The sequence below is a fragment of the Cebidichthys violaceus genome, unplaced genomic scaffold, assembly GCF_023349555.1.
Source record: "Cebidichthys violaceus isolate CVI_PGR_0920_01 unplaced genomic scaffold, fCebVio1.0.p SCAF_37, whole genome shotgun sequence".
Classification (NCBI taxonomy): Eukaryota; Metazoa; Chordata; class Actinopteri; order Perciformes; family Stichaeidae; genus Cebidichthys; species Cebidichthys violaceus.
The window spans coordinates 1,232,623-1,254,617 of NW_027176561.1; the positions used below are offsets into that span (position 1 = coordinate 1,232,623).

The 21,995-nt window shown below is 43.4% G+C and overlaps 3 protein-coding genes and 1 long non-coding RNA gene across 4 annotated transcripts; 2 read left to right on the forward strand and 2 right to left on the reverse strand.

The window, feature by feature from the left end:
• Positions 1–2,715: 2,715 nt before the first annotated feature.
• Positions 2,716–7,405, reverse strand: org (oogenesis-related gene). Its single transcript, XM_068725967.1, has 9 exons — positions 7,218–7,405; positions 6,739–7,128; positions 6,556–6,649; positions 4,931–5,022; positions 4,736–4,810; positions 4,276–4,495; positions 3,654–3,808; positions 3,256–3,360; positions 2,716–3,147 (listed from the first exon to the last, which is right to left on the reverse strand). The coding sequence occupies exons 2-9, from the start codon at positions 6,745–6,747 to the stop codon at positions 3,103–3,105; spliced, it is 795 nt and encodes a 264-aa protein (XP_068582068.1). The 5' UTR covers positions 6,748–7,128; positions 7,218–7,405; the 3' UTR covers positions 2,716–3,102.
• Positions 7,406–9,555: 2,150 nt separating this feature from the next.
• Positions 9,556–13,281, forward strand: LOC137884234 (inactive tyrosine-protein kinase PEAK1-like). Its single transcript, XM_068725962.1, has 4 exons — positions 9,556–10,005; positions 10,214–10,347; positions 10,753–11,297; positions 11,656–13,281. Exons 1-4 carry the CDS (start codon positions 9,941–9,943, stop codon positions 12,697–12,699), a joined length of 1,788 nt encoding a protein of 595 aa, XP_068582063.1. The 5' UTR covers positions 9,556–9,940; the 3' UTR covers positions 12,700–13,281.
• A 655-nt stretch (positions 13,282–13,936) lies between these two features.
• On the reverse strand, positions 13,937–19,051 carry oaz1a (ornithine decarboxylase antizyme 1a). The gene is given in 6 exon segments (XM_068725899.1): positions 13,937–14,588; positions 15,097–15,182; positions 15,496–15,671; positions 16,200–16,286; positions 16,288–16,354; positions 18,871–19,051. Coding segments are annotated over 6 exon segments (666 nt in total). The 5' UTR covers positions 18,990–19,051; the 3' UTR covers positions 13,937–14,457.
• Positions 19,052–20,246: 1,195 nt separating this feature from the next.
• LOC137884202 (uncharacterized) lies at positions 20,247–21,971 on the forward strand. Its single transcript, XR_011104714.1, has 5 exons — positions 20,247–20,353; positions 20,592–20,678; positions 20,751–20,885; positions 21,054–21,130; positions 21,809–21,971. It is a non-coding gene; the product is annotated as an uncharacterized lncRNA (long non-coding RNA).
• Positions 21,972–21,995: the final 24 nt, after the last annotated feature.

The following is a 21,995-nucleotide window of genomic DNA, read 5'->3' on the forward strand; positions in this document are numbered from 1 at the left end:
GTTTTCATAACAATCTGTGCTGCATAGAGTTGCTCACATGGATCAGGTAAATGTAATTTACAAAAAAAGAAAAAGAAAAAAAAAAAGGTGGTGACATAATATGAAAGCCCCTGCTGCCTGCAACACAACAGCCCAGCATCTGAACTGATCACCTCAACAAATCACTCTGCATGCAGCCATCCGTTGCAGAACAACAAGACCCCATCCACTGCATTCACCGCACGAAGGCAGGCAGGCTTTGTTCTGCAGCACACTTGGGACTGTGCATGAAATTTTACCACCTCTTTCCAGACTCCGTGTTTCACCTTGCTCGTTGGAAGGCAAAGACGGAGCTTTCTGGGTTTAAAAGCGGTCTCCAGCTGGCTACAAACACCAGAGATAGAGGTCGATGCTCTCCATCGCTGCCTCCGCTCAGCAGACTACCCTTCAAACGTCAGACAGCCATGAGAGCCCCCAGAGACCATCAGTTCCTGTTCTGTATCCAGCTCTCAATGCTGCTGCTGCTGCCCTTAACACACACACACACACACACACACACACACACACACACACACGCGCACACACGCACACACGCACACACACACACAGCAAGCATTCAATTCATACCAAAGTGCGCTCTGCTGCTTCAGCAAGGTGGCGGCTGCCTTTCCACCTGAGCATCAGGAGGTGAAAAACATCTGAGGGGAAAAGAAAAAAGGGAAGACTCAAAGTTCACCGTCAAACAACTTCAAGTGTTTTCAGGAATTAATTGAATGGAAGGCAGCTGGATCTCTGTGTCAACAACTGAACCACTTCCTCCATTTATGCTGGATCTAGTCTTTTGAACTCTAAACACAAGCAACGCAGAGCAGACAAATTAACTCAGACACCACACAGAGCAACGCAGCTTGACGAGGCGTATAATGTCAAATGTTTGTTGAGATAGTCAGAGGTGTTGACTTTCCTGTTTTCAGCAAAGTTTACCTTATTTTTTAACACTTTTCTTTTTGCCGCATCATAGAACTTAGCTAGTTAGTTGCAGCAGACACGCCAGCAATTCAAACACATCTCTGAAGTCCAAACAAAATGCATTATCAAAAGGCTTTTTTACGGCTCATTTTAAAAAGCCACAGTATTACACACATTGTTTTAATTGTGTAAAATGATTAGTTCATGCCCTGTTGTGCATCCGGTTCGTATAATGTGTATTATTACTCACCAGTATTTTGCATCACTCCACAAGTAGTGGAGTCCCCTTGGTAATTAGATCTTAGCCTCAGTGGGACGTTTAAATATGTAAATGAAGAATTATCTTATTAAATATGTATTTCATTTTGACACTACTTTTTTTTTTAAAAAGGGGTTTTCCAGTTATTTAGTATTGCACTTCCATACAGTTGGGTAATTGACTCACAAAAATGTAATTTCCCATAATGCAACTCAATAGCACTTTTCATTAGACCTTCCCTGCCTGGAAAGGCATCTTTCAAACTCAATTCGTAAGTTCTCCCGTCTCCAAACCCAAACAACCCCTGGTGATGTCATCAGAGACGTGATGGAGCTCCTCCACAGCCACAGCGATTGTTAAACCAACATTTCACTCATGATAAATCAGTGGAGTTCTCCATCTAACTTCCTTGACAGTAACAGCTCAACAACAATGTTAGTGTGATGCTTCCTCGTGTTCATCCTCAAGTGTACAATTTGCATCTAAACGGACCAATAACAGGAACAGATTGATACAAGAGGAAACGAAAGACCAACATTAGCTCTCTAACCACAATCTGTTCCGCTCCGTCCACAGACTGGGGAGAGCGAGGACGAGATTACCGGTTCAATCATGTTCAAGAAGTTCGCTTCACGGTTATCTGCAACCTACTCCTGTAAACACAGCTCACACTCGGCAGAGACACTGCATGTGTGCCAACAGAAGAGGTACGACTCCGTGGGCAGCACAAAAACACTCCAGTCTCCTGATGCCGGTCATGAGAGCCACATGGCAGCGGCTCGGCCCTCACCTGCAGCACAGAGTGAGCTCGGTGATGACGCTAGTTTTCTGCTTGGATGAACTCTGGAAGTCACATGATTAAAAGTCAGAAATAGCACCGGTTCGGCCACCATTAAGTGATACGGTTTAAAGGAAACAGTCCTCATGTCTTTGGATATTTCCATAGTCAATCCCCAAGAGATATCTGCATTAGGGATGGAAACGTGAAAAATGTTTAACTGCCACAGATGTGAAGGCATTGTGCAGAGTCTGATACACATTAAATGACATGAAGTTTAGTTGGCGTGTCAAAGAAATGAGACTAATGAGGTCAGAGTCATTTGGAGGTTTTAAGGATTTGTGTACATTAGAAACAGTTCTCTTCAGATGACTCTTACAATGTCACACTTAATGTACAGACAACTCCTAGCACACATTTCAGAGGCCATCTGCTTAAGTAAAGGACGTTGTTTGAGAAGTGAACTTGTACAATTTTGTTTTACACTTCAGTGTGATGATTACATGCTCCAATAATTTCAGCTATTTGGTTTCATTAGAGTCAAAACATGCAGGCGTGGAAGTCAAGTCTGCAGCTTACTAAAAGCCTCAAGTTTGACTATTAGACATTTAGTGTAATAGTCAAAGGTTTGCTCTACATGATCCATGTGTCAGTCCTTTGGCAGTGATCACAAGCACAGTTGTAACCTGCCAAAAAGAAAACAAATCACACAACTCAAGTGCATTTATAAATTTAAGTGCAATATTTATTTTTTAATCACATCAGGTTAGTTTCAAGCTGCAGAAACCCAACATTTTAGAGCAACCTAAAAACAGGCATCAAGTTGAGCAATTTGAAAAAAACAAACAAAACAAAAAAAACACAGCATTTGGAAATGAACACAGGTTTTAAAATGGTGACGAGTCACTGGCACCAGCTGCATTTCAACAAACCTTATACGAAATACTGATTATATTAACATTCATCCTCACTCAGGTCAGCTCAGTTGTGGAACAGGAAAAACGTTACTGCCACCTAGTGGGAGGCCACAGCAATGTCAAGGGAAAGGACACATTTTATTGAATTAATATGTAAACGTACAAAAAACACTGAACGACAACTTTGTCAATATGACACATTAAACAGCGGGGCGAGAGTCTTCAGATGAAGACATCGAAATACCCTAAAAATAAAAAAATAAATAAAAAAAAAAAAAAAAAAAAAGTTAGTGCATCACTCATCTCCATTATTCAAACTGTTTGTTTTTACTCTGTGCCTCCGTGGATCTTACCGTTTTCACGTCTTCAATGACGACGCATTGCCCATGAAACTCCATGTCGCTTTCTGTGTCGTTGTGCGAGCAGTACTCCTCACTCTCAGTGTCTACAGTGCTGGGCTGAGAGAGAGGGTCAGCATTAGGAGAACGAGGTCGGCATCCAGCGTCAGGTTTTTTGGATTGAAGTAGTTTTTAGTGGAGTTTTTTTTTTTTTTTTTAGTAGTATTGCAAGTCAGTATTTTGAAGCATGTACACATAAATCGCTAGAAACTGAACATGTGGTAATGAGCAGAAGAGAAACCCTGACGTACCTCTCATTTCCCCCTTCAGGTTACAGACATGGGAAGAAGAGGAGCGTGCTTTGACATTTCAACAGAGAACAGCGCAAACCACATACGGCTCTGGCTCTTTACCTCATAGTCAGGATCTTCCTCAGCGCCGCCGTCGTCGTCAGCAAGCTGCTGATTGAGTGCCTCCACCCAGGTCTGATTCTCATCTTCCTCGTCCAACTCATCCTGCTTTCTCTTGCTGCCCTTTCCACAAGGTTTAGTAGGAGAGACTCGGATTTCTGTTGGGGAACAAGCTCATTTTTAGTAAATCAGTACAATCATAGGCTTCCATACAGTAAATCATAACTATGAGTTTATTTTGGGCCCCGATTTGATAACAGGAACCTAGTTGACAGATTTTTAATACAATTTTAAAGTTATTTTTTCCTAGTCAGACGCTGCTAAACTTAGCAGGATACACTAATCTTGCACTGGTTACCCCGATTCTTTTACTGCCTTTTGCATGTTGAGTATGCAGCTCCTAAAAGTTGTTAGTACTAGATATACATTGGGGACTGTCAGCCCTTAGTGTACATGTACCATCCAGTCAATGTGTGGCTTTCTCTACACCTGAGAACACAGATCATCCTCACCTAGACTAGTCCAAGTAGATCTGCAGGTAAGCAGAATATAAATCCTTGTCTGAAAAAAGCCCCGGATGAACTTATTTCTAAAGAATTCAAGTGTCACCACAAAACTACCATACCTGGTGAGAGGGAGCGCCCAATGCTGCTGGACACCGGGTAGCCCAGGACGCCCTGCACCCAGCGGGGCAGCACGGACAGCAGCATGCGGGTGACCCTGTGCAGGCGCTTGCGGCCGGAGAGGCTCTGGCGTGCGGGACTGTGGACCGCGGGGCTGAGGAGGACTCTCTCCTGGGGCTGCGGGTAGCCCAGCACCCACCAAAACCTGCGGTACGCGCGCATCTGTAAGAGAGAGCCATGTCAAGCTGCATGTAAGTCTAACCGGTTAATATGCGCACGCGCGCACACACACACACACACACACACACACACACACACACACACACACACACACACACACACACACACACACACACACACACACACACACACACACACACACACACACACACACACACACACACACACACACACACACACACAAAAAGAAAAAAGAAAAGATAAGCTAGCTGCTGCTCGTACCACGAGACCGAAGGGCCAGAAGAGGCCGCGCAGCATGGAGCGAAACATCCCGTCTCTCCTCACAACGACGACTTCCTACAGAGGAGGAGACGACATGTAAAAACTACTATTAACGTGCCTCCGTGTTGATGGAAGTCTTGCAGTTAACGAATCTGCAGCTCCACCTAGCTTTTTTTCCACCAAAATGTACGTTACCTCGGTGTTTTCTGGCTGCTCCAGCTCCACGGTGTCTTGGTGGATCTCAGAAGTCATCGTGCTGCGGGTCGAAGCCTCGTGAACCGTCCGGCCTGGGGGTGAGGAAGAGAGGCTAAAAGGGGCTACAGTGTGCGTGCGTGCGTGAGTGTGCGGGTTTCGGAGTCTGAGATGTACCCTGACGTTAGCACGGTTTAGCCAACCAAGAGGGACAGACGCACCTGGCGCAATCAGAGCGGACCAATTAACAAATCCCGCCAATTAACCTGCTCGAAGTGCCGCGAGATGGTGGTCACGTGACCAGTTTGTCAGAAGGTCAAATACAACAAACATAACTTTTACCTTATCAGTAAATGCACAATGCAGTTTGACTGTTTTACATTAAATCTAGGTGTTGTAACATTACTAACCGGTAACATGTACCAGGCCACAAAAAGACTATTCAACTTAAATATATATTGATGATTTAAAAATTAGTGAAGCTGACTCTTTGAAACTTGAGGATAATGTTAAAAACAACTTGATGGAACATTTAAAAAGATATATATATATAAAGATGCAAAATTGAAGAATAGAATATGACATTTTCTCTAGTGGTGTACATAAGTGGTTTGTTGGTGAGCAGACAACAATAGCCTACAAATTTGGTATAGCCTAAATAGCATTTGTTTGCTGGCTACAGCTCTATATTTGCTGCAGATTTATTTTCTCTGCACTGACATGTTGTAGACCAAACAATGAATTGATTCATTGAAAAAAATGACGAAATAAAATAATGTAAATAAAATTAGCAACATGCCTGACGTTTTGAGAGGCCAGGAGATGCTGCGTCTCTCTGTCTGCTTTGCATATGAAGAGGTTTAAGAGAGAGGCCCATCATTGTGCTTCCATACTTGAAAATCCATAATTGGTAACCAGCCTTCGTCACATTTACGCATTTGTTGATGCATGTGGACAGAAATGGGGGAAGCAGAGCTGTATAAAAGCTGCCCGTCCTCCGTCCTCCTGCTAATCTACAACCAGGCCTGTGTGCAAAGACAGTGTGAGAGACATTCAGTGATGGCCAAGGAAGCAGTCACACGGACGTTCAGCATTGGACCTATTTGCAGTGGAACCGAAGCTTCGGATGATTTCTCCACAGCAAGGAGACACAGCAGCGCGGGGGTCCGTGCACTCCTGTGGGCTACCAGCAGCGCCAGGTCCATCGGGTGCTCTCTAGGATCGGACTTCCAGACGAGCCGGGAGAGCATTTATCCAAATATCCTGACACCGGAAAGCATCCCACAGTTCACTATACCGAGTCTGTCTGTGCAGACCAGCTCGAGATCACTGGACAAGGACACGGAGGAGGAGGAGGAGGATTCAGAAGAAGGCTTAGGGAGTTCTGGGACTGAGCCGGAGTCATCTCCTTCATCCACCTCATCCCCGGGCCTCTTTGTGGTTGCGTCAGACCGCAGGGCTGAGCGGAGTGTCTCAGACCCCTTCACCCAGAGGAGGTCTCTCCTTCAGAGGGAGCTGTCCTACCCCTGCTCCTACGCCGAGGCCCAGCACTGCCTGGACCCTGCCAGCAGAGCCGCCCTCTCCCTGCCACACCTGACCAAAGTCACCACCCCGTACGGCTTCATCACCTTGAGCCAGAGCCCACAGATGGCGAGCGAGGAGGCACTTCTCTGCCAAGCTGGGCTGCGGCGCTCGAACAAGGACGAGGAGACTGCATGCTGTCTGAAAGACAAGAGGAGGGTGCCTAAAGACTTAACTGACTCACAGAATAAAGAAACATCAGTAAAGGGAGAGATTAAAGCTTCTCCTACCTCCCCCATCGGCGCACAAGTTCCGTCCTCTTCTATGCCCAGAAACCCAGATGGCAAGCACAAACGTCGCTTCTACGAGTCTATAAAGAAACACTTCACCTCCCGCCGATAGGACTGAAATCAAGAGCATTTATTCATGCAAGAAACATGCAAATTGCCAATAATTTCCTTATGAAATACACAGTGTTTGTCTTGTCGGTAGCTATGAAAACTTGTGAAAAATGTACCAGTTGTCACTTGAAAAAAAAAAATAAACCAACATAAACAATATTGTGTGTGTTATGTTTGAGTTTTTCTTGGTTTTGTTTTACTTCAAAGTTTCCCGTTTCTTGTCAAGCCGTTCATTTTTTTGGCAAAGACCTCAAACCATTGAGGAGCATAGAAGGTCACCTTTAAGATAACGTTCAGAGAGTGAATATTTATAGTGTTTAAGGTTAATGAATTCCTCCAACGCTTTCAGGATTTTAAATGTCACTCACTTTCAAGCTGTATTCAGCCCCTGGTCGAAAACGTCTGTATAGCTTCCACAGTTAGGCCAGAAGTGCGGACTCGCATGAATGTGTGCCAATTTCATCCCTCAGGCCGAGAAACCGAGGCGTTCTGTCTCCTTAGCATATGAAGAGCTCCGGTGGAGAGGCCCTTAATGATGGTCGACTAATGCATCCTCATATTCCTGCGTCTTCAACACTCCCACGCACGGCAATGTAGTGGGTAAATATCATTGTGATGCAGAGTGCTTCTGCCCCGAAGTGGCGGGCGATGAAAACACAAGAACGAGTCCCTGAACGCAAGAATAGATCTGAAATTATATTATTATAATCACTCCCCGTGTTGTTTGTTTATGTGCATGACATAAGACATTTTACATTCATGCTTCAAGCCAAATAAGGGCTTCCGCTGTCATTTTATTCACTGACACAGTGGTTCCCAACCTTTTTCTTTAAGGACCTCGATCATTGAGTGAACTGACGACCCTTGAGTGACATATTTTTATGGATATTTCATGTTATATTCAATACATAACAATAACAGAGCAGAACAACTGATACACTGTACAATTAAAGTGACAGTGTGTATGATTTATGGGGATTTATTGGCAGAAATATATTGTCATGAGCGTATAAAAGTCTGAAACTAAGAATCGTTGTGTTTTCGTTACCTCAGAATGAGCCATTTATATCTGAGTCCACCGCCGTGTTTCTACAGTAGCCCAGAATGGACAAACCACACACTTTTTTTTTTTTACTTCATCTGAGATTCAACTTAATTCTCCGACATGTTTGGAAAGGGAAGGGTGAGCGGAGGTTTTTTTAGTTTAATGCAATCTGCAGCTTCACCACTAGAGGCCACCGAATCCTCCACATTGCTCCTTTAACTCAAATAGTCAACGCAATAACTATGTTTGTCATTTTGGAACACACAGCAACATGCGGTGTCAGTTATAAAATAAAGTCAATAAAAATAAAGCAAGTAGCTTCTCTCTAACATACCATACTATATTTCACTGTTTAGTGTTACTCTGAGGAGTGTTTCTCAATGTAATTCACCTTCAGGGACTCTTAGGCAAAGACATAAATGGAGTGAACAAAATACAAATTACTGAAAATGATAACTTTCATGATGGTAGGATTTATTACAGAAAAAACTGGCAACTGAGTGTATATTTATGATGACTAATTGATTGCACTGCATGTAGATAATTACCTCCTCTGCTAGTGGCTCCCTAACCTTTTCTGTCATGCAACCTTTTAGAAAAAGAAAGTCACTCCGTCCTGTTTTATTGAAAGCAATATAGTATAGCAAATGTTTATGTTCTCCCCTATAAAATGTATTTACATCTAGTGTTTAACATCCATTTGAAATGAATCTGATTCATGGACCTTTGCTGCAGCAGACATTTTTATTCATACCACAAGATGCATTTGACACTGAAGCTCTGATTCATAACCACATGCAGATTTCTCTTATTTTTTTTAACCTTATCAGGCTGTTTTTGATGTGGTAATGCACTTGAGTTCCCATCATTGTCACTCACAACATGATAACACATTGTCATCATGTTTTACAAAGAGACAGTGACTGAGTTATTCTGGGATGGGAGTACTTCAGCAGCTTACACTTCCCCTCAAGAGTAGACTCTCTAGCACGACAGCACAAATAAGTACCGCACATAGATATTAGAATATCATATTATAGACGCATTTGTGGGAGTTTTCTGTGTATCACTGTCATTAAACCTATCAGTATATGCGAAATTGGTCACTTATCGTCAGTTGTTTGCTCATGTGGGTTTTCTCACACACTGTCGCATCATGTTATGAGATTTCTTTGTTGATTATGAATTAAAGATGCTTCATAGGCTGTAATTACACACATATGATATTGATTATTTCTGATCCCCGTGCTGCAAAATTTAAAATATCATAATGTTGATGATAATGTCTTCTTAATTACAGTTGGAGTCATTCAATTACTTAGGTGGTAAGCAATCACCCAAGTCATGGATTATTATAGCAATTGTTATATTCTCATCAGTTGTCTGGGCAGACATCGACGAAGCGTTTTCTATTATTTTAAAGCAAGTTATTATGAATTTGTCCACAATCCCCCAGTCGTGCAAGATATTGACGTGTTAAATCATCTCGGTCTTTACCTGCGTAAATATTTAACCTTTCTCCTCCCCGAAGAGGGCATTGCATGTGTAAAGACTCAAACTGCATCATCCAAAAGAGAGAAGTTCATGCTGGGTCTACACATGGCGAATGTAGATCAACTGAGAAAAAGAAGGAAGCTAGAGTGCAAATGGAAGGTGCTTTGCTATATAACTGCTCTGTCAAGTTGTGGTTAGCTCAGAGAGCACTTTATTTCCCTCTGAACAAACACCCCTTTTCCGGTACCAACCTCAAGCTCAGACTGAAAACGATTAATGCAAAAGATAACGAGAGCAGAAAACCCAACTTTGAAACATGCAACTACACAGACGCGAGAGAGAAAGACGCAGAGAGAAAAAAGCGACCGAGGGAGTAACTGAGACAAACGGGAAGTATTTCAGAGAGGCACTGAGTTAGCCACCTGTGAGCTCCACACACACACACACACACACACACACACACACACACACACAGTGTGACAGCAGGGACAGCAGTGAACTGTGAGAGAGGTGGAGGAGCAGGTTGGGTGCTGTAACTTTTGTAGATTCTTGATGGCGTCTGGTTCTGGCAGCAGAGCGGAGGAACAGCCACCAGCGCTGCCTGTCAAACAGCACAGGTAAGACCAACAAACTGTCTCCCACAGATCTGATTAGAAGTTTGTGATTAATCTGCAATTTCTCTGATTGGGACACTAATCCATAATCCTAAAAAGATCCTTCATAATTGGGATAAAAGTAGATTTCATGTAAATGTAATCTATTTGGTAATGTCAAGAATCCTGCAGTGCATGCACTTAGATGTTATTTTGTGCATCTTTCCTCCAGACGCTCCAGTGTGGAGTCTGACTGTGTGATGCTCAGCCCCGTTGGACTCCAGCATCAAACCTACGAATGCGACGACGTCTTCCCTGAATCCACAGATTGTCACGCGGCCCGGTGCCCCATACACCAGCGCTACGGTAGGTTTACAGAACGACAAAGTGTAGTTATGCAAAGGGAAAACTGTACTCGCGAGCTCTAAATGTCACTGTAAAAACAGTCAAATGTCATGTACTGCATCATTTACTGTCGTGTGGTTCCCCAATTCTGGAGAGGTGAAAAAGACACGTCTTACTATAACGCGTGGTTCAGTCATCTCAGTTCGTCTTTCTCGTGAGAACTGAAAGAGAGGAAGTGACCATCTGAAACTCTTACTTTCAGGAACATGCATGCGATATTCAGGCAGATTACAATAACTTACAGAGTGTTCCCGGACAAAACCGCTTTCTGAGGTTGTGGATGCAAACTCCCCCAAACTGTTGCATGGTCTCTGCTCTTGCTCCATCTTCAAGTCTGACCTAAATCTCTCTCACTGTGTTGCTCAGATCGGCACCAGGTGAGATTTTTCTCCGATGGCACCCCGCCGCCTGTTCCAAAGAAGAGGTTCGCTCGCACCCTCTCCCTCCCCGGCAACAATGCGCCTCAACTCTCTCCTCTGTCTCCACTGCAAAGACACTCTCTAAACTTTGACAACCCCCTGTACATGCTGGCACCCATACCCAACACATACTCCCACGAGGAGACAGAAGAGTTTAAAGCAGTCAGTGGGAGTCCTGTCCCCTTACTGTCCTTCTCCCAGCTGTCCTTTGACACCCCGGACGAACACCTGCCCTACCTCTTCAGCGGATTTGAAGACCAGAGAGTCGTCTCTCAGGGCATTCAGCATCGACATCTACTCTTTCTGAGGAGCACGGCACAGAGCGTGGAGGCTGGGATCCTGCTGCAGGGAGAGGCCACGGAGAGGGACGTCGCCTCGTGCCAGCCTCAGGATTTCCTGCTGTGTGAGGGCAGCGAGCCAAAGCAGATCGGAGACACGGTTTACTACAGCCTGCACAGCCCCAAGCTCCCAGGGAGGATGCTTGGTTTACGGGTAATGTTTAAAGCTCTTTTAATCACCCCACCTAGTATACAGTGTGTTCTGTGTGATAATGCATTGATGTTAAAACTGTTCTGTTGTTGCAGCCCTTGCGGGCAATACAAAGTGGTCCGGTATGCACATTGCACAGAATGCAAACTTGATCTTTATCGAGACTGGCAACCGTCAGACTGACTTGCGGGTACCAGAAACACTTCCTCTAAACTGTCATCAGGTGTCACAACTGCAACAGGAAGTAGATTGAGAAGTAGACTTGTTTCCCCCCCCACATTTAACACTAAGCCCTGCTGCCGTGCATGTGTTTCTTAATTACGACCTTAATTGTGTGTCTGTTGTCTGTCTATCTGTGCAGGTACACAAACAGACGGATGGAGCTTCCTCAGCTCACACCAGACACCAGCCACCGCATGTCAACATACAAGATGTTATCGCTCATTTCCAAGGAAGCAGCACCCCGAGGAATGATTCCAGCCTTTTACAAGCTCAAGGTCCCTCTCGTCATTTTCAGTCAGACTGCACTGCTGCTAAACCCCAAGGAGGAGGCGCCTCAGTTCAGTCTTTCCTCCAGAAAGGGCTCTCGGTGAGCGTTGAGAGAGACCTGCCTCGCGCCACTCTAGAGGACTTTGTTCGGGAGAGCAGCTCGCCGCAGAGCACAGATTGTTTCGATTACGACACATGCGTTTGTGCCCTGTTGCTGCAGGTAATAACGGGCTCGCAACATCTGTACAACATCAGCGCCACTGCAGCTGAGCTCAGACCTCGTGGGATCTTTTTAGTGTGGCCCAGCGGGGAGAGTGAAGAGGGAGAAAACAAGCTAGAACAGGACGCCTCTGGAACGAAGAGAGGGCACAAGACCAGCGGAAGGAAAGAGGTCCAGACGTTATGGAGGACACACGGTACCCCTCGTGTGGTGTTAACCCCGCTATCGTCTGCTCCGTCTGCACCTAACCCCCCCCTCACCTATATCAAATCCCAGATAGGAGCCTTAATTCAATACTGCCTCCACTCACAAGACAGCCTGACACCTCTGGACTCGGGACCAAACCTGTTCATGTCCTCACACCGGAGGGGGCTTCTTTATCTGGCCTCTCGGCTGCAGAGTGAGAGCAGCGGGCCACAGATGGCCGACATGGCGGCCATGCTTCAGGTGCTCCTCTGGGGGCCACGTCTCCCCCTCTTCAATCACAGAGGCTCTATGGCCAGCGCTGGGCACAACTGGCTGACGGTGAAGCGAGCCCTGCTGGTGATGAAGTTGGCAGAGAAGGGGCTCATCCAGGACCAGTCTGCTCTGGATTGGGAGGACTGCATGTGCCTGCAATACCTGTCGTTTACAGACCCTGAGACAGTTTTGAGCATGACTAGTCAGCTGTGGCTGAATCTGAACAGTCCATGTTGAAATTAAAAGTTAGAGTCCAACATAGCAAGTTGTAAACTGTCATGCTGTATTATGCACAAAAAATACACAAAGAATGTCAATTTGATAGAACTATCATTTCTTTTTTTTAAATGAGGACTTTCATGTACTGCTCCTCAATTAAATATTGATCTAACAATATGCTGCATAACCATTATGGTCCCTAAAGAGGTATTTTCTCAATCAGCTTTTTACAATAAGTGATGGAATTGTACATAAACAAACTATTCTTATATTTCTGTTCCTTTCTACCATTTAAATAATTGTGCAAAAGCTGTCTTGTTTGTTCTCAAACTCATTGTACTTTCTTTTTTTTTGAATAAACCATGAAGATGAATACAGCATACAGGTCTCAGTATGCGCCAAAGGAAGAGCTTTTCAGACCAATTAGCAGCGTCTGGAAACCTTCCAACATAAGAATTGAGCCGTTCCATTTTCCCAACTAAATAGACATCTATGTCCACTTCACACAGCAGATGAGACGGGTGTGCAGCGGTGGGGAAGAAAGGCGTCGTTGTGATCTTCTTCCCGATTAGTCTTGTTGAACTTCAAATAAATGCTTCAGAATGCAGAGATCTACCTAGTGTCATCTTCTTGACCCTCTCATGCACAGCTCCTCCTACTATTTTAGGATGCTCCTGATCGGTCATTATATAAAACACCAAAGTCACACCGAGTCTAGTTATGAAATAAAAGAAACAGGTTCTCATGTCGTTACAGTTTCACTCACGCAGAGGCGCTATTACACACGGAAACGTTGAAATGAGACACGGCCCACTACAGGGCTCCCATGAATTCACCCATTACTCACCTTCTGGTATCCTCCGCCTTGCAGCTGCACCAATTAAACTCTTACACACACACACACCTCTCCTTGATATGGAGGATGGATCATCATCATCACAGAGGAAGAGGAAGGAGTCAACATCCCTTACCATGCTGGACTGTTTTATTTATTTTTTTTTAAAACAGGCTTTTCTGTTTCAGTTTTCTCTCTGAAGACCTAGTTATTCATACCCTCTGGTAAACTGCTCTTCTGTACCGGTGAGTCTGAACACCATGAGTTCAGTCTGAGGGACACTATGTGACAGCAGGCTGCTTCATGTGTGGACTCTTCTTCCATTTATACAAGACCAGATAACACATCGGATGACCTAGTTCCTTCAAAAGCACGTCAAGAACGTACCTCGTTACTGATTACACAACACCGCAGACACAATTCACTTAGGTGCACTTTTATTTAGTAGTTACCACATGCAGATTTCTATCAAGTGAATCATAGCAACAAATGAAAATCATGCACACATTGAAAAAAAAAAAAAAAAAATTGAACAGGAGGATCAACTGATACTATGAAAATATATTGACTTACATGAGTAAGATGAATTAGAATTTATCATAAATATTACAGTGTGGAGATGATCGTCAGGGTGTTCATTGGAGGGAGAATAGGAGGTCAGCACTACACATCATGAAGAGTAATACAGTGGCGAGGACACGATGCCCGGATATTATGTGGGCGCTTGCTCTATATTCCTGGTAGATTATCATCTTACCCTAGTGCAAATACCATAGAAACACAGCACATGGCAGCTACAGGGAAAAACAAAGAAAAGGGGGGAAACCTCGACCATACTGAACTTGGATAATATACTCATTTCTCAAAACAAAAAAAAAATCATAAAGCTGGGTGGGGTGTGGATTGAAATGAGAACAACTTCTGTAGCTGCTCAGCGTCTTTTAGTCGTCGTCGGAGGAATCTCGCTCGATGCTGTAAGCCATGAAGAACGCGTCAGGGCGGGAGGGGACGAGGGGATGACCCGGTCTCACAATCTCAAAGCCCAGGAAACTGAATGTACGCAGCAGGGAGGCTGAGGAGAGACGAGACGGAAAGTAGCTCAGCTGTAGTGTGAATATTTAGTATAATAAAGCCTAGAATATGTCGACAAATAATGTAACAAACAAAAGCATTTAACTTTAACGGTCATAGACTCAGAAAACAACTATCTGAAACACCAGTAATATGTAAATGCATTGAAGTATTAAAACATGATGCATATCAATTTTAAAATACGCCTTTATTTTGAAATTCCCATGGCACTCCTGTATAACTTCTGTCCAAGTGCTTTTTAGGAAAAGAAAAGGTTTTTATTTAAAAGCCTTTTCTTTGATTCAATGTACATTTCAGTCAAGCTGCCACTTTATGCTTATGCTCAGGTTTAGCTCCTGAATTAGCCCAAATGAAGCACAACAAGATAATAATAATGACATAATCCCCAAGAAACTATTTTCTAAACCTGTATTAGAAAACCGTCGACACAAATTTACACTCAAATAGAACTAGTCACAGTTTAAAAAGCCAGACCATCAATGTCTCACCTCTATCGTCGCGGTTCTTGTGAAAACAGATGAACACGTGACCGACCTGCAGCTGCTCCTCTGCAAACTCCAGCAGAAGAGCAAAACTGGAGAGAAACACAGCGAACCAAACACGTTAATGAATCACAGGAGGGATGTTAATGAACTTCAGTGGAAAAAAGAAATGACTCATGATGATCTAAGCACATTTCCATAAACCATACCACAACATAAACGCTGCTTTTTTTGATCAATACAGGTTTTATTTTGATACAACAGTTCATCTAACGCACAAATTAAGAAAACACAAGGGTCTGTTTTTACTTTGGCTTTTGACAAAATCTTTGAATTCATTCGTTTGAGGAAATATATAAATCATACAAATAAATATGTATCTAATAAAAAATGTTGGCTCGAGACCTGTCTTTGCTGCCCTCGGGCAAAGCTCCGGGAGGGATTTCGACGTAGAGGTTCCCTCCTTTCAGCGCCGCCCTCCAGACGCAGTGCTTGCCCTCAGAGCGACGGGGCTCAAAGAGCAAGAAGCGCACTCTGCCGTTGGCGGGGGGGGGCTCCTCAAGAACCAGCAACTGAGTATCCTGGAGGACAGAGGGGAGAAGTGGGACACGAGGAATGCAAAAAAAAAAAAAAAAAAAAATCTTAAAATAACACCAAGTAATCTTCTGGCGGCAGCGAGGACAAAACAAAATCGGTTAGAACCGAGTTTAGATTGCCTGGACCCAGCAGCATGAGGCCAGATATGACCTGTTAAAGCTTTACGAGCTCATCATCATCTAACATGTTTTAAATCAGCGGCATCGTCGTGTACGACCGGTAGAATGTGGTCACTCCATGATGGAAATTAGGAGTCTACTCTTACAGTTACAATCAGATATTACAAACAGACAGCTTGCGATTCTCTGCAGATGTATTACAACAAAAGTTTGAGGTCAAAGAGTGACACAATTCAAAAGCGCACTATTCCAAATCCTTTGTGTTTCACTCTCCCAGTCGATAAACCTGTCTTTCTGCACTGATGTTTCTCTCTGCTCTACTCCCACCAAGAGAAAAAAAAAAAGTCACCCCGGTGTAAAAAAAAAAACCCTTTATATAGTGGTTTCACTTACAGAATAGAATAGCTTAGCTGAAAGATTGCGATCCCGCTGGTCATTCCCTCGCCCACCTGGGATCTTCAGGGGTGGGTGAGGGGCATCAGGAGCACCACAGAGGCCCCAGACACGGGTTACTGCAACAGCGGGAGCCCCTCCTGGGACTGGACATACTGGAGGGAGAAAGGAACACGCACACGGAAGGAGCCATCATAAGTTCTGCAGCTAAACACAAACCAAACTCCCCATATATAAACAGAGAGCTCAGCACACATTACACCGCTGGGTGAGTCATCTCTGAAATCACCGTAAAATAGTTGCTAAATATTAGTGAGTCTTGAGAAACAACAATGCGAGGCTGGTGGGACTAGTTTAATCAATAACTGTCCTCATCTTTAGGCACGGAGTAGTGGTGAAAATTAACTTTTTTTTTTTTTGGTCCACCTACCATTGGCTCAGACGTTTGTATGATGTGTTGACTTGTGCACATTAAATGAACAGACAGGAAGCAGGAAGGGTTTATGTTACACATCACCGACGATGACTTATTAACATTTCACTTGGTCGGCGTATCTGGCAAATATTCACTGCAACCCCTTTAAGGCCAATAATGGTTTTTCATGTCACAAAGTCACAATCCCATCACTGCACCCCGTGGAGACGTTCATCGCTCACGTCGGAACAGTGATGTTGGAACTTCCTAAAAACAGATTTGAGTGCCTTGGGTTTCTGTGGGGTAACTTTAAGCTCGTCACATGACTCTTAGGAGGAAGGCTGCAGGAGGATCAGCCTCTATTTGTCTAATCATTAGCCTACTTTAGTGCTCCTGCACCGACTGTGCCGTTCCAGTTTTTTTACGACCGACAAACATCAGCGAGGCAAGTGAGATCAGCCATTTTTTATTCAGAGTCCAGGGTCAAAGTGCTCCGTAGCATTCGCCTGGCTTGCAAGCGCAGATGACCGCTGCGTTAACACCGTTGCAGGTACCGTGTGCCGACATCAGGAACACGACCCTTTAGCAGCAGCAGCAGCAGGGTCACGAACGCTCACAGTTGCCCTCTTACGCAAATGCCACTGCTGTGCTATATGCGGAGCAGATGTGTGAAAAACAAACGAGAACCAGTGGCCCTCCCTTAACTCGAGCTAACCAGGTCAATGTGCAATGCCCAAACCTATTGCATGATTTTGCGAGGCACTGGGTATCGCAACGTAACACAAATTCTCTCCTAAAGCTATTATTGGATTATGCAAATCAACCAAATTACCATCTTTGCATAACACCTTCAATGCCCCCTCTGCCTGTGCATTAGAACCAACAAACAGCAGAAGGCTCTCACTCAACGGCATTCTTTAAAAAAAGAATGCCGTTGAGTGAAAGCAACACACACTCACTTCCCCGCTCTGGTCACATGACCAGTGAGTCTCTCCAGCTTCTGCTTGCATAAGAGCACCTTTGTCGTGCATGAATATCATGTAAAAGACCCCTCATCTAAGGGGATATCATTACTTAAGTATTATGCAAATCTGTTTTTTGCTTCAGATGGACAAAATGTTCTTTTACCGCCCTCATCTCAAAGAAGACCACAGGAGCCGTGAGTGAATTTATCTCTGTAAGCTATGGCTTGAAGAGAGAAAACTGTATTAAATTCTCACGACATATTTTACACCATCATCGGGGTGTTAAATAACAGCATCTATGCTGTTATTGCCATAAATGCCCGCGGTACACAGTCTGAAAATATAAGTCTATCTATTGAATGAGAAAGCTTCTGTGTACAATATGTCATCACTGGGCTTAAAATTACCCATAACCCCCCCCCCCTCCTCTTCGCAGTGCAGTGGAAATTTCCTATGAGTCCTTCACGACACTATAGAGCTACACAAACAGCCTCGACAAGGATCTTGTCAGGACAAGCATTAGGTTAAAAAAAATAGCCCAATGGCTAATCACTCACGACTAGTTTAAAAAATCATGACTAATTTTTTTTCCCAGGCGTCAAAATCCCAAACGGTTGTTTTTCTCCAGGTTTTTAATTTCCAGCCATATCACTAACAGTTACATTAAATCATCCGAATTCATTGGCTTGAAAAAGCCCACACAATATGTTAATATAATGCTACGTTATTGAGAGAATATCGATTGAATTGATGAAGCCACAAATGATAAATTCAGCTAAGTTGATTAGCGACAAGCTAACTTTTACATAACCGTAAATAAACGCTTTCAATGTACCGAGCGTTCTCATGAGACCAACGTTAAAATTAAATGTGAAATATGGTCACAATATTTGTATATTATTGTTGTCATCGATTGTTTTAACTGCAACGCCGAAAATATGAAAAAAAAAACCATGTGATAAATAACGTTAGCTATAAGCTAACGCACCTAGCAATATCCCTACGCCAATATATGATATTAAAGCTAAGCCAACATGCTCCTAAATCACCCACAGATACATATTTATTTGATCACTTAACGTATGTTATGTTGAAATAAATAAAACACCACCAGTGTCTGAGTCGGGACCTTTAATGTTAGCTATAGCTAGCGTGTCAATAGCAATAGATTGAAATGTTATGTAAACAAGAAACACGGGGAATAGCATCTCTTAAGCTAGGCCGCGGTTTTTAAATGCAGCTTAGCTTAATAAAGCTAGTTAGCTAAATAACAATCCCTACGACAACATACCTTTCACGTTCAGGTGTATTACTGGATTGCTCAATAACAGGCATCTCGGATAAGTTTCTCTCTTTTTCTCTAACAAAACAATGACTATTCAAAATCGTCTGTAGGTTAGATTTAACCATCCGGCCAGCGTCCAACACCAGCGGCTCTGTCCTCTCCCTCCTCGCCTTATGCTGGAGTCAGAGAGCTGGCAGGCTGCAGTATTTGAGAGGGGCGTGTCCTGTCCACTATGACGTATTACTGTGAACATATGAGGCACGTCACGAGCCTCTTTACTGAGACATTTCAAAAATCTAACTTATTGGAACTACTACTATATAAACATAACAACAAGAGGACGACAAGAACAGTGAGATACAGGCCAGCTAACATTATATAGTCAGTGTATGTGTGTGTGTGTGTGTGTGTGTGTGTGTGTGTGTGTGTGTGTGTGTGTGTGTGTGTGTGTGTGTGTGTCGCTCTGAGTCCTTTGAAATGAAAGAAAGGACCATAAGAGAGTACATAAATGGAAGGGCAAATTACATAAATTACAAATTAATAACGTGAATATTTAATTTAATGATGAGCATGGGCAACAATGTAAAAAAAAATTGCAAAATTGTATTACTTATTATTACGACCGATGCATTAATCGTCATTCTACCAACATACACTGTGTTTATTGTCATGCACCAATCACAAAGCCAAAATCCTTGTATGTGCAAAGATAAGTGGCAATAAATCGTTTCTGATTCTGATTCTTCTGAATGGAAAATACTGAAAGAAACAACCATCAATAGTTTTGCAATAAATTAAATGTCAGAATAAAGCTCCTCAGATGTGACTAAAAGTGTCCCTCTGGGGTCAGCAGGGAGCTCAGCTTGGCAGGACGGGAGTTAAAGGTGCTCAACATGAGGTTCGGGGCATATCTACGGCCTCCAAATAGTTCTCAACATGGCGACAACTGAGCCAGCAGCTTGCAGCTAACAGTGCAAACAACCGCAACAGTGCTAACAGAGCTAACGGTGTTTATGTGAGGGGGGGCCACCGGAGGGGGGGACAACCGGAGGGTGGCCGACGGCGCAGTCGGTGGGAAGACATTATCAGCAGAAACCGGCATGTAAGGTCAGGGCAGAGCGGCAGCCACCTCTCATTTTACCCTCCTGGTACTCAACACACTGGTACGGCGTAATAGAGTAGCTCTGTTTTGTTCTTCCCCAACAGGGCAAGATGTATAGTTTCATTTATTTTATCAGTGGAATACAGGCTAATGGGGGTTAAACGTGTCAACCTATAGTCTAACTGCTGGTCAGTATCAACAGTCTCAGTCCACACTGTGAGTGTCATTTTCCTTTTTTTTCCAAACTACTCTCATCTGTGCCTGTCAATCAAGAAGCAAAGGAGCATGGTCCAGGCTGTGGAAAAGACCGTCTCTGCTGAAATCACCATTAAAACAACCACTTAACTTTCACTTCAATGGTGAGACACAGCAGACGGGTCAAATCAGGTATGTTTCTTTATTTTTCCTGTTCAGACGTTCATATAAAACTAAACTCTTAAAATCATATTTATCTTTTGCAACTAGCTGCAGGTGACTATTTTAAGCGGTCCAATGTTGGACTGTGACACACAGCACCGTCTTAAAGGACTGTGCACAGAGCAACACAGGCACAAACATTGTAAAAAAACAACTTTCATTTGGTTTTATGCTTGACAGAATCTTAATTTCTCATCTTAATTTACAGCTTAATTTCGGATCCAGCTTTGAATTTAAACCTGCACCGACAGGACTCTGGGAGCGAGAGTCGGGAAAACATTTGAACCCATCACAAGTAAGACGTATGTCAACACACAGAGTCAATTCTACGGCAGCTAGCGTCTGACTCGTTTGTGTCTGTCCACAGTGTCTTATGAGCGCATTCTGTCCATCGAAAATTTGAGCGATGTTCCAAATCCATGGAAAGGATTCACCATGAACCGCTGTTTAGTGCTGGCACTGGTCGTTCTGCTCGTGAGCTCGGGGGTCAGTGAAGTGCACGGTGAGTAGACTGCAACCATGTCACACAAAGTATGTAGAGACTGTACTTCTGCTGCTTCCATGTATTATTTTATTCATTTCAATATACCACACTGGCTGTGAGATTCTTTTTCTCCTCTGTTAAAGTCTTCAGGCCTTCAGTGTCTTTTTGAATGTTTTTGTTTTCTAGAAGCTATGGATTCTTTTGTTGAGGACACAGGTATAATGTCTTTCCTTGGAAGTCTGCAGGATGGTTCACTATATCAGGTAATGTCTATCTCTGTAGCACAGGTACAGGGTTAGTGGAATTTGTTTAGGTTTCTGTGGAGTTCTCCTGTTTTTAATTTCTTTGTTATTTTATATTTTTCAAAATGACCTTTTGGGGCTTTTGCTCCACTTACCTTCATAAGCTAGGTAAGGGGGGGGCAGTAACTCGACAGGTGCGCTGAGGGATGACAGGTGTTACAGATGTTTGTTGTCTCAGTGGAAGCTGTCGTTGAGCTGTTTTCAGAGGGCTCAGAATCTCTGATTACGGATCAAACAGTATTATAAGAACAGCCACAATGCTTTGCAAGTATGACTACATTGCATTGCGTCATACAACTACAACAAGGTCACAACTGATTATGATTATGCAATATATTTCTGACAGTGAAATAGCTCCAGGATCTGTTGATCTGCTAATCAGTTGATTGGCAGACTTGAACAAATTCAAGAATTAAAAAGCTATAAAATTCTAAAGAATTATCACTCTATTTAAGGGTCGATGTTCCTTTAAATACAACAGAATACTGGCAGACATCATGAAATCTAATCCTTGAAGTGACTGTATGATAAAAGATATTTCAATCTTTCCTTTTGTCATGTAGTTGTATACAATGTGTATGTTTGAGGCATCACTTTTTGAATCCGGCTGTTTGTTGTTTTCCTGCTGTCCGTCTTCAGATTTCCATCTGGGACAATTTCATGTGGTGGTGGGGATCCGAAGAAGTCGGAGCGATAAGAAGAAGAAAAAAGCCGATTGGCAACAGAGCAATCCTGAAACCCAAACCTAAAGTATGATTTGTGTAAATAAATAAAAAATACATATCATCAACTGTCACAGAACAGGTTTCTGAATAAAGAGCACAAA